We start from the raw sequence: 15,413 nt of genomic DNA, 5'->3' as shown, positions 1-15,413 counted from the left end.
GTCCAAGTTTTTACAGCAACTGAATACAAAGAAAAGCAAAGACAATAACAAAGAAAACAACATAAAAGATAAAAAAAAATTTAAATCCTAATTTAAGATTACTTAATACATCCCACACCCACTGACGGTAAGCCAAATTTCAAATACACAAAATAGGTATAAGAGACTGGTAAGTGCAACACTTTTTAACACAATTTTCTAGGATTATATCAAATAATTCTGTCATTGGATTGGGATTAGTAGTGGTTAGCACTCTTGCCTTTGCAGCAAGAAGACCTGCGTGTTTTCCCCGTGTGTGTGTGTGGGTTTTCTGCGGGTTCTCTGATTTCCTCCCACGGTCCAAAAACATGCAATTGTTTTTCTATTGTTATTGATTTTTTTTATGTTGTATACCTTTTGTGTCGCTGTGCCTTTAAATCTGTAAAGCACTTTGGTCAACCTTGGTTGTTTTTGAAATGTGCTCGAGAAATAAAGTTGACTTGACTTAACGCCCAACCCTAACCTGAAGTCTTCATACACTCACACAGGCTTTTTTGTGTTGTCCCCAAAATGTCTCCACTCCCCAAGATCCATGAGTCGATTCCATACAACATATCGGGCAAATTGACCTCGTATGCCTTTGTTTTCAGTAAAGTCACACTTGAATTCTGCTGCTCACCTTTTTCACCCTGTGTGGGTTCCTCTCTCTTCTGCACTTGCGTATGTCCATCTCCGTGGTGTTGACACAGCCCGGCTGTAGGAGGCAGCAGGAGACAGGCAGCGTGTGTTTCTGGGTCAGATACATGAGGTTCTCCATTCTCCGGCACGCATTGTGTTCTCCTCAAACAATAAGACGCCGCTTCTCCATTCAGCGCTGTCGTTGCTCACAAAGGCTCGTATGCAAAGTGACTGGCACCGAATCTGATTCTGCTACCAGCAACAAAGCCAACTCCGAGCGGAACAGTGCGCGGGAGCTGAGTCTGCGGTTCTTCGGGCTTTAGCTGCTAAAACTGACGACTGACATAACCATTCTTTTCTTTTTTTTTTGTTCATTTACATTTTTATAGTTGCAGCAGCCAATGTTTTTTTCCCACTCTCCTCTTTTTAAAAGACTTAAACTGACTGTTTTTCAGAGTCATCAGAAAAACCTCTCAACTTAACAGTGACAGTGTCAGACAATCGATATCTCCAGCAGACTGGCAGATATTGACGCAGTCAAGTTTCACAGATTCTGTTGTGCTCATCTGGTTAAAGGAGCTCATGACACAAAGAATCCACTGGTTTTAAGCAACCCCCCGTTTCTCTACCGCAGCTTTAACTGACTCACCACTGGCCGATGGACATCCCAGAAGGCCCTCTCCTGGCTGTCCAGGATCTTCCTCTCCGCCTTGTCCTTCTTTCTGTCTATTCTGTGAACAGAGGACACACAGAGAGAGAACTCAGAACTCTGAAATATCAGGTCAAACAGCGTCGACTCAATATATCATGTCCCAGAACGGAGGCACGGACACATTCAGGTCAGACTACAGAGTAAAAAGCTGATGAGTGCGGGTCTTAACCCGTCTGCTCACTTCACCCGGGCCGTGCCTCGTGTAGCCACTGGTGGGGTCAGACTCTTACGTAACTGACTTTTACCCACTGGCCCTTGTTCGTCAGTGTATTCTCTCCCGATGTGAGCAGGTGTGCCGCTCTCCTTATCAACCCCACCGCTATAAAACATCACGTTACTAGCGGATGTTATTTCACTGACCTTTTGAACTGCGATTCAAAAAATGAAAAGTCTCAAGATTCGTCCGTATACAAATATACGTGTGTTTCTAATATACAAAGGTTGCCTTATTTTACATAAGGCAGCCACCAGATGGCAGTCTTATATGAAGTGTTATTTGTGTGTATGTTTAATTCCATGGGGAAACACTTAGTGTATTTAATGTTTGCAGCCCTTCAGTCAGCACAGAGCATTAAAGAAAAACTGGCTTAATGCCCATCTGACATTTCGCACGACTGCATCTCTTCTTCCACGGGGGGAAATATGCACCTGAATGCACAAACCTGAGCTCTCCTCCACAAAATACCCCTTCTACTATACGTCTGCATATGTTGTGGTCGACATGTGCGCGTGACTCACTTCACTTGAGCCTCAGCTTGCATAAAGATGAATTCCCACTTCCGGGCGAAGGCTCTCTGCAGCCGGGCGAGGTTCTCCTGGAGGAACCAGTCAGACTCAGAGTTAGAGGAGAAAGTTGGGTAAAGTTGGATCACTGCCGCCGAGATGGAACCGACTCTGATGAACTTAAAAAACTAAAAAAAAAACTTGTTAATTAACATCTTTCACGTCTGTGAGCGAGTGAAGTCGATTTATTCCACTCTCATTTCCGTGCACTAAATATAAAGATGACCCTGTTAGATTAGATTAGCACAAATAGTTCACTTTATAACATCGACATGTTATATCTTGCTTGTTTAATCCAAGAAATCCATGATAAAGTAACATCTTTTTGTTTCTTTCTACTATTTCATTGGAGTTTTGGCTCTTTGACAGATGGAGATATAACATTTTATTTAGTTATTTAGTATAGAGCTTACAGATATGGAGGTAATATAGGTACAAGGTTGTGGATCAACTGATTTCTGAAATTGTCAAACAATATCCTTTTAAATATATGACCTAAAATAACAAAAAATGGAGTAAAAACTATTTTTAAACCGTGATCATTCAGGTTACGTTTGTTTAGAATGTCATCTCCCATTTGAGACCAGCAAGGGATGAAGAAGGGGTGTACATTTTTGCTTTTTTTTTAAGGACATAAAAATAACATATTAAAATGTTTGTGATTAGTAACAAAGCTACAGAAGCATATGTCCAAGAGACGACATACGGACTCATTACAGAGAGAGGGAGAGAGAGAGGGAGAGAAAATTAGCTGGCATGTAACAGTAAGAGCCAAAGGTCTGGAGGCATTAAGTGACCTGAATAGGAGAGGAAAGGAGCAGTCGTTGCAGAGTAATTTAGAATATGAAAGTACAGTGGGACTGATATAATGTGTGATGGCAAGCGATCACCACTGCAGTGTTGCATCACGTAAGACTGTATCGAATTTACTGATGCAGAGGAGATCTACGGATATTTAGTTTACATTTTAGGTCCAATGACTGTGTGACATTCTGCGGGAGGAGATGAAGAAGAAAACGGCATTATCTCTTTGTTCTCAGGGTGTCATCATCGTACGGTCAAAGCACTACACTGAGAGTTGTCTGGCAATAAAACGACAGCACATACTTACGGCCTCATAATCAGCCAGTTCAAGGCGAGCTTTATTCTGCATGGTGCGCTTGCACAGGTAAATGGCTGGAGGGAGAGAGAGAGAGAGAGAGAGAGAGAGGAAGAGAACACACTAAGGGAGGTGTGGATCATCTGTTTTGTACAAAACAAACAAAAAAGAAGTCTCTCAATGGCTGGTGCCCTTTATTTAGTGCGGTCTCAGCTGTGTGAACCAAACGCTAATGAATGCTATACTGGAGCAGGCAATCGTTTTTTTTGTCTTCTGAAGCTTCAAATAAATGTCATACAGAGAGCAGGGGGGGGGGGGGGGGGCTGTGGCCGTATCAGTGACTGTCCCTACTTTGTTAAACTAATTATATCCCAAAGGATTCTCCCCGGGCAGGGCTCCTCACAGGGGGCCACATATACGCCACATCATCGTTGGGGGGGGGAAACGGTCCCGTGTGTGGATCAATAGCGAGGCAGTGTCAACACCAGATCTATAGTATAAGCTGCTGCTGCGGCTCGAGAGGGAGACTGACAGCTGAAGGCGTTGGCGAGATCACACTGGTTTCGGAGAAGGAGGCACAAACTTGACAGACAGCGTGTGACTCACCATAGTCTGTATTCTCAGGCTCCCAACAGTTTGAAGGCCAGAAGTATGGAGACTGATGAAACAGAAACAGATTTGGTTTATTCACTTCTATAATCACTTGTACATTATTTTCCTTCCACGAGACTGCAGAGTTATAATAATACTACCACACACACACACACACTCTGACTATACGATGACTCTTTGTTTGATAATGATCCTCGACGTCCATGTGCCGCATATAACTTCCTAGGGAGCGACGGGGAGCTATATTCTCCCTATCCATATTTAAGTGTCTATTGCAGCTGATATTACACATTCAAAGTTCATTTCCGAGTCCATTAATAATAGATTACTCACATTTATCATGCATTCTTAATAGTGGGGCAGAATTAGAATTAGAACTTGGTGATACTCAATCCGCACATTTTTTTTCTTTTCCACGATCTTTCATCGCGGTAATTAAAAAAAAAAAGGTCAGAGGGTCATGAAGGTGCTTGTTTAATGAGCAGAGAGGTTAACACGCTCCTGTGATTCAAATCAGACTACAAATCATGCACACACAAAAAAATATGGTGACAAACAGCTGAAGGCAGTCATTAAATCTGGGTCCTCTACCAATAGTGTATATTTTTAGAGCAGGAGATGAAAATCCCCTTGTTACTGTTCCTTACAGTACAGCTGTGGAGCGGAGCCAAACACATTTCAATGCACAGCACACACTTTTTGTTTTTTTTAGAGGTTTCTGGTGACGTGGGCCTGTTGCAGCGCCACAACATCAGAGGGGATATTTTTAGCCCTTAGCTGAATGAGCATGTGCGACACAGGCTGCCCTCCCTGCACAGGCACAATAATGGCTTTTAATCTTGAGCAATTGAGGTGACGATAAATGCATACAGAGGTAGGTTTGTGGAGGAGGAGGAGCGGGGGAAGGCTTATGACGGCGGGAAAGTGCAGAGCCAGCGTGCAGCCGGCTCACACCTACTCATAGGGGAGCCTTACTACTGTAGCTGGTTGGATTAAGATGCTAAAGGCTCAGTCACAGTAATGAGTCATCATGCAGCCCGTGGCCATGAGAGAGGGACCTGCCAAAGTTCATGCTGGATCCGATCAAGTGGAGAAAATACAACCCCCCCCCCCCCTCCTCCCCACGGAGCATGCTGCTGTTGACCCACAGGCCTTCTCCTGTTGCCTTCCTCCTGCTCTGATGCAGCGAGGGCGCACATCGCTCGACCTTGCAGAGACGAGTAATAGGCTTAGAAAGGATTGCTCTCATTAGCATCGCGCGACACATCCCCGTGATAAACGACCATCAACTTAGTATTCTCTCTATTATTCACCCCGAGTTCACATAAAGGACACTCTCTGTGTACCTGAAAGCGATAAAGGGTGCCGTCGTCTTTCAGAGTCAGGACGTGGTCAGAGATGGGGAATATGTAGCCGTGTGCAGCGACCAGACTCCCAAGGTGGATGGCTTCAGCTGGTGACGTGAGAGCAGGGACAGAGGTTAGAGGGGTCGAGTTGAAAATTGCCCGTCACTTCAACTGAGACTCTTTTTGTGCGACGAGGTTCTCAGCGGGCGTACGTACCTGGGTCCTCAACGGAGAGGTTTTTCATCAGCCACTGAACAATATCTGCCCCTGGTGTTAGAGAGAGAGAGAGAGGGGGACACTGGTCACCAGTGGCGTCACAGACTGGTCACAAAAGCCACAATCCACAGAACACAAACAAGCTTTGAGGAAGTCATTGTGCCGGAGCTGTCACTGTCAAATCTGAGTAAGTGTCAAGACAATTTTAACAGGTTTACACACACTCTCTCTATCTCTGTGCTCCTGGAAAGCACACGATTTGGCGCATCCTTTGCGCCTGAGTGAAAGCGTGAGGCCTGAAGGAGCCATGTAAAGGAGTGACTCAGAAGCAGCCTCTGGGTGAGGGTGAGGGTGAGAGAGAGAGAGAGAGACTCCCTCGTCCAACGCTGGTGACTCATTTTATACACAAGCACACAAACGCACGGAGGAGTGCAGTGTGTGCGCACACAGATGGGTTCAGACGGAAAAGAGGAAGGAGCCTTTCTGCGGCCTCACTGGCTGAGGGCTTCACTGCAAATGCATCATCTGCTTCTAACTGTGGTGGCAGCAATTTAAATGAGCCCAAAAGGTCATACTGGCTTTAACAAATCCCACTCGTCCAAAAGGCAACAAAACTCAACACATATTCATACTGTTATAAGCAGACGACGTAAGATGATGAATGAACAGGAACACACATTAAACACTCGAATACTGACCTGATACCACACTGGGGATCTTGGAGAGGAAGCTTTTGACGGTCCGGATGGCCACGCCTCCCGCTTTCTCATCTTGTATTCGTGTAACAATGTCTTCAATCTATGAGGAGGACGGAGGTAAGGTCACGTGTGAAGGTCAGTCTTATGCAGTGAAGTGTTTAGCACTTCATTCACATGTTCAAGTGAGCTGTTAGCATGGTTCTCAAGCTGTGGTACGTGTAGCACCAGTGGTACGAGAGCTTAAATAAAGGTTTAATAATACATTAAATAATAATTAGAGTCTGCTCAGCCTTTTTACACCACTGTGTTTTAACATTTGAAAGAGCTCCATGTTTTCTCAGGTTGTACTTTGAGTTTGAGAACCACTGATGATCTAATACATTAAGAGTTGAAGTTTAGGTAATGTAACTACACTGCACATCACAACATATCACAGAAATGTTATACGACACATACATACATACATACATACAGTGGAGTCAACATCCAGTCACTCAAGGACGTGGGCACACACATGTATGCAAACACACACACACATACACGAGGCACCTATATACATACAGTATATACACACTTGTAAAGACATAAAGCGCACTCAGCTTGGCTCAGGTCAAATATTGATGTGTGTGTGGTGGAGTCTCGGTAGAAATCAATCCACATCAAAAAGAGTCTGATTTTGCACACCGTGCTGTATCGTCAGCAGCCAACCACATTCAGCGCAGTGGCTGCTAAGGTTGTTGCGCTGGCTATTAAATTCTTTATGGCACCCCTCAGCAGATGTCTAGGAAGTAAGCGCACACACACACACACACACACGCGCGAGCACATGCACACGATCACACGTGGCCTGCTACCGCATGGCAAAGGTGATGGGGGTGAATTTCAAGGGTTCACCTCCCGTGCTCAACACTGTGCATTTAAATAAGCCATGTCTGTTTCCTCTCATCCCAGAGCAGGCTGGCTGTAGCGCCGCCTTTCTCCCACCACACTCACACAGTTGACTTCATATCACAATCAGAGGCACTCGGCATCACGCCGCGCTCCAGTTCGTGCCACTCCAGCATCCTTGTGGGCCCTCTCTCTCTCTCTCTCTCTGCTTCTCCTCACGTTCCTCCTTCCTTCCTCAATTCATTCATCATTTAGCACAGCATATCTGTGGAGGAACTCCTTCTACTGTGGCAAGAATACACACTCTAATGCACTGGGGAAAAAAATTAATGTGGTTTTCACTGATTAATCTTAATATGTTCATCCTCTGTCATCCAGCATGTAAAAGTACCTTTAATAAGTCATTTTGTTCTTCTTATAGTCAAAAGAATCCTATTACAAGTTCAAAATCACTTGTTTGTCAATAATAATCGCACCTTCTCTGCTGTACTCAGTCTAAAGATGACATAGGCATAATGACTATATGTTCAGTGTGGTCACCCAATGTAATTATGTTTTTATAGCGTCTAAAAATCTATAAATATAGCGCCTAGAACCTAAAGTTAACTAATTAAAGATAAGATAAGACAGTCCTTTATTAGTCCCACATTGGGGAACTGTACAGTGTCTCAGCAGCAAAGACCGTTAACATAAAGGGTAATAAATAATAAATAATAACGTGCATTTTCACATCTTTGAATGTACAATAAAGAAAAATATTGACAATAAGACTATAAAAAGCTAAAAAAAAAAAGACACAGATCTGTGCCGCAGGTGCACCCACGTTAATTTGATGTGGGAATAATACACAACTCCTTATATGGACATCCTGGGCGGGTGTGTTTATAGGTCACATATTCAGGCTTTGAAAAAAATGTCTTCTTATGTGTTGTTGAGTCAAAGTTCTGATTAATTTTACATCGCATTTTTAGTCGTGATATAAAGTAGCAAGAATTGAGCAGAAGTCACAAAATAGAGTTGTTTTTTCCTTTTTCTTTTTTTTCATAAAAACGAGCCGAGTGAACTGTGACGTATTTCGCAAATTTCACAAATTCAATCCGAATTTAAACTTATTTAAAACTATTTAGTACTTTTTGCACAGGTGTGTTTATACAACTGGTGATTCATCAGGTTGTGCTGAAAAAACAGGATATAAGACACTTTAAATTGCACATTGTTATAGCCTCTGTATATACTGTACGTGTAAATAAAGGGTTAATGAGCCGCTGTGTACTGACCAACATACCTACAGTCAAATCATGGTTTTTAAGGCTCAAAGCTTTATTCCTGCACTTGTACTTCCACGTGAACAAAATATCCTCCCTCTGCCAACTGCACTTTTATTTTTATCCTCAGGATTGTGTGGCCAAAACTCGGCAAAAAAAAACTATTTGGAAGAAAAGGTGCAGTAAGTGCAGCACATTTACTCAGCTCAGCCCCCACAACAATCAAATGTAATCATTCTACCTGGCAAAGCATTCAAAGGATGATTCATACGGGCGCCCCATAAATCTACAACAAAGCACTCAACAGATGTATACGTGGATTTAATAACACGGTAATGCGGCGCAAAGAGGAGACGGAAAGCACGAACGTGGCACAACAATTACCAATCTCTCACCATAAAGAGTCTCGGTATGAATTATTGAACATTCACTAAGAAGAAAATACTGCTTCAACTTTGTTGATAAATGTCTCACAGGAGGGCAAAGAGAGAGAGAGATGAGCGATCAGAGCTGTGATATTTCATAAAACAATGCAGACAAAGCTCTGGAATCAGCAGCATTTGGGTCCACCTCCTCAAATCCGCAGGGACACAACAATAGCAACATGGGAAGGTTTAGGTCCTTTGTGTTCTCCTGTAATAATGTACCTTGGCCTGGGTAACAAGGAGAACTCAGTATCTCCCTATAGGTTGACAGCAGACAAGAAGTGTTTTCGGAAACAGCTATAGAAAGTGCACGTCCTATCTCCGGGACGTACAAGTTAATGGCGTTCGCAACTTGGTGTGAAGGGTTTTTTTGGAGAGCCGAGCGTCACCGCCGGCCCACGATAACGGCACTTTGCTCTATAAATGATTATCAGGGGAACACTTGTGTGTCTTTGCTACCATGCATGTATGTTTGCAGTTGCAGCGCACACACACACACACACACACACACACACTCCTGGTCTGTGTGCGTGTGTCATCTGTCCCTCTTATCTTTTATAGCTCTGAGGGCAGCACTAGCCTTCTGTATGACACATGAAGGAGGGTAAAGGTCTGAGGATAATTTGAGGCAGCAGCTCAAGGTGACGCACATGTGCACGCAACAAAGGCCACTCGCCAAGCAGTAACTCAACGTTAATGTCAGGACAAGCCTGGGAACCTGAAATGCTTAATCTGTCGATGACTTCCTGTTTTTTTTGTGTGATTGGCATGTAAAAATAAACGCTCTCCAACGACAAACTGGCGTTATATTCCCCCCCCAACGATGGCCCGAGATGAAGCTGTGAAAAACTGGCCCAGTCTTCAGAAATGAGAGAAACGCTGCTTCTAAAAAAGATGGATCAGGCGGTAATAGCATCATTAATGATTCATCAGTCGTCGTTTGACATTGTTGGAAGACGTTCACAACAGCGAGGGAAGAGGACAGACGTCGGGCAGGTAGAGATGATTATGGTGCGTCAGCGTGGAGACAAAATCGTGCCTGCTGATGATGAAGTTTGCCAAGTGTGAATATTCAGCTGAATTCAACTTCTACCTTCAAATGGGTGAAAACAAAAATGAATATCTCTCTAACCAGATTCACTTGACTGAATCTGATTAGAAGCTCATCTCTTCCTTCACAGTGCACAACTGCAAATGTACCAAACTTTTCGTGTTGTAAGTAACACCGCGTAATACATGTATGTACTGTGTAGGGATGGGAATCGGTATCGGTCCGATACTGGTCAAAATGAGTCATGCTTGGGCTACTTATTTCTTCTTTTTGGGAGAACAGTATTTGTTACACAGTTGGAGAACTACTGTATGTCTTTGTCGGCACACAAATGTGTTGTTAACAGCTTCATGTGTTCATAAATGGTCTAAAATGATCGAATCGGACTAATATCGGTATCGGTAGAGACTCAGGTTTGTGATATCGGTACTGGCCCCAAAGAAAGTGGTATGGTCCCATCCCTAATACTGTGTATATCCACTGTGACGAGTCAGTCCAGTAAGTAACTTTTACCCAAGTACACAACCTGTCACACAATACTTTGTTTGAGTGCCACTTTGACCTTTGTGCCAAACTGGGTGCATAATAAAGTGAGTTCCAGCTGGCGCGTGGAGCCGTGGGGAATGAGGTGAGAATAAAGCCTGCTGCAGAGCGAGAGGATCTCCCTCCCCTCTCTCTTTCTCCAGTCTCATCTCCCCCATTGCCACCTCCAAACAACTCTCTTGGAATGCCAAGTCATGATGAGGGAGCTGTGAGAACTTCTCAGCTGGATGTGACACACCGGGGGAGGGGGGGGGAGAGAGACACTGACAGCCACACGGGGAGCAACACAGCAACCGCAGCAGTAACCAATGGATGGAAAACTTTGTACCACTTTGGAGATGATATGTGAATTAATGACAGTTTCTATGGAAGAGAATTAGTAAATTGAAAGAAAGAAAAATAAAACAGCATGAATTCTTGCTCTGCCTTGCTTCGTTTTATTTCGTCCTGCTTTACATAACCTGTCTATGTCTTGTATTTATGTGTGTGTGCCATTTTCAGCTTTGTTTGCACATACTACATAAAGAAAGACGTTGTTGCTTCACAGCTCTTAGCTATTCTCATCATAACCAAAAACAAACAAATAAATAAATAAATAAAAGATTGCCACACTTAAAACTGCATTTCCATGAAGCTGATCCATTTCACAATCACAATCTCCGTTGGAAGGAGAAGCATTTTCTTCTTCCCCACTATGCCCTGCAGCTCCTGCAGAGCCACTTTCCCCCTTTGCCAATAACCGTTCATACATAATCTCCAGTGACCATTAGCAGCTTTGCACTGGAGATGTGGGCGTTGATTGTTTGATTGAGCAGAATAGAGGATTTTCTTTTCAGTCGTAGACTCTGCCTGCTGAGGGTTAACTGTATGTTAAGAACATGTATTTGTATTGTCCTGTTGCTCAATGTCTTCTTCAGATTTTCTCAAGGGGGTAAAACATCCAGTAAACATGTAAACGGTAGCCTGGCAAAACCAGATCTACATCAAGACGTTTGGTCTGGTCCCACACAATGGGCAGGGCTCAATCCAAGGGGCGGGATAAACGGTTGTCTTTCAAATTCCCTCTGCGCTACAACCAATCAGAACACCGGAGAAGGTGACGTAGTCGAAGCCACCCTGGGTCTTGGAAAAGTTCTGTCTTAACCCTGCGAGTCCTGGAAGAGCTAATCGCCGAGATACTGTATGCTAAGCAGACACCGGCAGGGACTCTGTCGTCATTATGTTAAGCCCGCCCACTGGCTCTATACACGATGTGATTGGCCAAACCAGAGTCTGGATTTTGCAGCTTGTGAGCTAACGAGGAGTTTCTAGACGGAACCGTGGCTGCAAATTAAATGTGCTACCACTAGGGTGCGTCTACATTTCTAGGCTATGTCAATAGACTCTCACTATATTCCTACAACTCCATCTCCTGCAAATCAAGTCAAGTTTGTTCAGAGATATTCTGTGGATTCCCGTGTAATTCAATCAAACACGAGGCGTCAACAGCCTTTTTAGCCGAAGTGCTCGGGCCACAACACAATACAGGCCGTCCCGACAAAGAGGCTCGTATGTACACAGCAGTAAAAAAAAAGAGTTCAATTAGCCGCTGCAGGATGAGGAGTTGATGCACCTCAGGGGAAACACGCTGAGATCCAGAAGTGTTTGACTGAGACGCCGCACTTCACTTTCAACCAATCAGACACCTATGATGGGACACGATGAGTGTTGCTTGTTGGAGCCAGTTGAGGATCCCCGATGGTAACCCACACAAGTGCAATGTGGATATTTTGGAAACGGGATGGGTCACTGCACGTCTTTGTGTGTGTGTGTGTGTGTGTGTGTGTGTGTCAGCTTAGATTCTCCATCTCCATGGCAACAGTGACATGAGCAGCTAAGCAATTAAAAGTTTGTGTTGAGTTCAGGGTCTGGCATGGGCGGTATGCCAGCTTGACTAAATTACAATTACAGATGGAGCTCTTTAGGAGGAAGGGATAATCCTGTCAGAGTTTCTGACTCTCTTGAAAACAACAACAAAAAAAACGCTCCTTTTTGATCATAATGCTTGGAAAGCGAAGCTTCTAACTGGAAACACAGCTACAGGCTACAACAGGTTATATATGGAGACTATGAGCGACACACCACAGTTACTCTTCAGGTCACCTCTGTGCTGATGAGACTGAAGGAGGACAGAAAAAGATCTCCCCTCTTGTAAATGTCTGTTGTTAGATACTCCACGGGTTGCTAAGGGCTTGAGTGCCGGCAAACTAGGCGTCTGAATAAATAGTCCACTCTAAAACAAAGTGCCCTTTGCAGATACAGGGGAAGAGACGCTGTCTGAAATGAAATGCATCAGGTTGCTTCACGGGCTGTTTTCGTTTGTTGTTTCACTCTGCTGTGTGAATTCATAACTATGCTTATTTCATTACCTGTCAAAAGCATTCACTAACCCCGATTTACATGCAGGGGGGCAACGTCCGCTGCAAACACCTCCCACGGCACGTGCATTTTGAATTCCTGTGGGACCTCAGGACAGGTTCAGTATCCTTACAGAAACAACTTTTTAACTGGGGGGAGAGGGGAGCATAGGTCACAATAGAAGCTGGATGTGACAGCTCAGTGAGGAGGACAAAACATCTGCTGCCTTCCCTGACTGTCTGATTTACAGTTCTATCAAAAGGCTTTTTATTTCTTTAACCAGCCACCGTCCTAACTAAAACATGAACTCAACAAGGGTAAGACAGTGTAGGGTGAGAGGCAGATAATAATGCCATTTTTTAATCCCTACATGTGGGCACACTGTCTAACTGCCGCTGAGCGCGTGGCTCATGGAAGTGACTCGTACTCGCCATCGCAATCTGTGTGAGAAGTGGCAGTGAATTCATACTCTGAGTCTGAATCTTTTCCACTGTCTGGATCAATGTGTCTTCATATTGGCTTCCTATCACGGACACTGCACCAACCAATCACGTAATAATATCAACAAGAGATTGGTTTGAAGTTGTTAAACCTCGGGAACCATCTGTCCAGAGGTTGGCATCGTCCCCTGACACACTGCTCCTGCCGGTCCCATAGCTCGAGGCCCGGCAGTAATTAGGTTAGTTAGAGAACGAGAGAGAGAGAGAGGTGCACGATCAAGCCCAGGTTTGCCTCGGCCCTCACTGGACCCACAAGCCCGTTCTTGATGTCTGGGACACGGGAGACAAACTCTGTCATCACGGGAGAAAGTAGAGGAGAAGAGTGAAGTGGAATTTGGATCCCAGGCTTCAGATGTTGACAAGAAAACACCTGCCTTTGAATATTTACACCAATAACAATTAAATGCTATTTTTGCTATACCTTTAAGGTCCAACTATTGACAAACAACCTTCTTTGTGGGGACATTTTTGGTTGTGAGGACCATTAGTGTGGTCCTCCCCAAAAAAATGCTGCAATGCATTTCTGTGAGCATATACTTTATGCTGTAGTGTAATAGTAATTATGGAACATATGTGCTTTCCCATGTGTGTGTAGAGACACACATATCATTCAGCTAATAAGCTTAGCCAACTTTTAATTTAAACAATTTTTTTTTTTTTTATTTTAAGTCCCAATTCTATTAAACCTGCTACGAGTTTCAGTTCATTTTCAAACCAGCACTTTCTTATTCTGGTCCTCAGCTCTGTTCATCATATGCTCACATGCAGTCAGTGAGTAAGAGAGGCCCTTGACCTTTCAAGATGCATAGATTTTCTGCCATGGCTACTTTAAGAGAGTATTCTTATAGCTCCACTGTGTATCATTAAGCTCCAACCCTGCCCCTCCACTTTCCCACTAACATGGTACAACTGTCACACATTGCTTGTTCCACAAACCTGACATACCTATTACCTGTGCTGCTTTTCCCTGCAAGTGCCAGAATGCTGACAGGCTTTTAAGGGGAAAGGAGTGTGACAACAGACAAACTAAGTGAAAGGGCCTGTTATGAAAGAGAGAGCAGGTGTAGAGGAGATTGTGTGTGTGTGTGTGGGGGTGGGGGGGGGTTTAAAAATGAGCCTCTAGACCCTCGGTATAACTCACAAGAGCAAGCGGTAGTTTGGTGTGTTTTCATCGAGGTGTCATGAAAACAACTCTGTTCTTGCTGGCTGACAGATTTCCAATGCTGGCAATAAAGCCGTGTTACTTCCAACTCGCAGGTACGGGTAATGAAATTCGGGGGCAGCAGGACTGACAGGTGGACGGGGAAAATCTCATCTCGCGCGGCCGCAGGGCAGCAGTCGGCACCTAGAACCTGTAATGTTCTTTGCTCCGAGTCCCACAAGAAATGACTTCTCCTCTTCCTGATAGCAACCTATAGAAGAGATGTCAGCGTGTCGTTATCACACTTCATCACACTACATCATACAACACTTGTCTCTAATCATTTTTTAATAAACCTGAATGAGGCCTGAAGAGGCTGGGGAAGCTCCAAGTTGCATTAAAGGCAAAAAAAAAACCCATATTTAATGGCAGGATAATGTTTCAGGGCGTGTTACCTTAAAGGCCTCATGACTGACCGAATGATAGAATCAATATGGAACCTGTGAGTGCTCCAGTAGAGTTGTTTTATTACATCAAATCCAGACCCAGAGCTGACTGATTATCTATTTTGTCAACAGGCCACCTTCAGTGAGAGCTATAACATTGACAAAATTTGCTCATAAATCTTTTATTCCTTCACCTCAGGGAGAGCCGGACAAAAAAAAGGGCCGTCGTCTATTACATCTGAATTTGCAACATAACCATCAGGTCCTCTTGAATTATTGAATAGGCTTCTATGTTTTGTGATCTAATGTCCTCTCAGCATATTTCAAAAATGAAGTGGAGTGTCTGTTTTTTGCATTTGTCGCAGACTGTGTGCGTTATCTGTGCGCGGCAGCTGGCTGTAATTGAGCGAGGGTCTGTGTCGACCGTACGCTCTTTCCACACCTGCTTTCAAACACACGTTTGAGAAAACTGTCCTGACCACGGCTTCAGATGTTTGAATTAAACATTACAGAAAGAAAGAAAGAACTACAACAAAGACAGAAGTGGAAAATGACGAAAGCCTTTCTCATCACATCAGTGCGAAGTTTACAAACTTTTCTCTAAAATGTGATGACGCTGCATTATTTAAATGAA

At 43.9% G+C, this 15,413-nt stretch overlaps 1 protein-coding gene across 4 annotated transcripts in view; it reads right to left on the bottom strand.

Annotated features, from left to right (window-relative positions):
• Positions 1 to 15,413, bottom strand: part of LOC131445267 (regulator of G-protein signaling 6-like) — a 43,428-nt gene that overhangs the window by 13,017 nt on the left and 14,998 nt on the right. For all 4 annotated transcript variants that reach the window (XM_058616222.1, XM_058616223.1, XM_058616220.1 and 1 more), the window contains exons 3-10: positions 6,124 to 6,223; positions 5,426 to 5,476; positions 5,210 to 5,316; positions 3,858 to 3,909; positions 3,264 to 3,328; positions 2,108 to 2,184; positions 1,307 to 1,388; positions 659 to 733 (exon numbers count right to left, since the gene is read on the bottom strand). In XM_058616222.1, the coding sequence (XP_058472205.1) occupies positions 659 to 733; positions 1,307 to 1,388; positions 2,108 to 2,184; positions 3,264 to 3,328; positions 3,858 to 3,909; positions 5,210 to 5,316; positions 5,426 to 5,476; positions 6,124 to 6,223 (609 nt within the window). The remainder of the gene's footprint in view (positions 1 to 658; positions 734 to 1,306; positions 1,389 to 2,107; positions 2,185 to 3,263; positions 3,329 to 3,857; positions 3,910 to 5,209; positions 5,317 to 5,425; positions 5,477 to 6,123; positions 6,224 to 15,413) is intronic.

Source organism: Solea solea, chromosome 18 (assembly GCF_958295425.1).
Source record: "Solea solea chromosome 18, fSolSol10.1, whole genome shotgun sequence".
Taxonomy (NCBI): Eukaryota; Metazoa; Chordata; class Actinopteri; order Pleuronectiformes; family Soleidae; genus Solea; species Solea solea.
The sequence above is the reverse complement of the archived record's forward strand: the minus strand, read 5'-3'. Positions and strand labels throughout refer to the sequence as shown.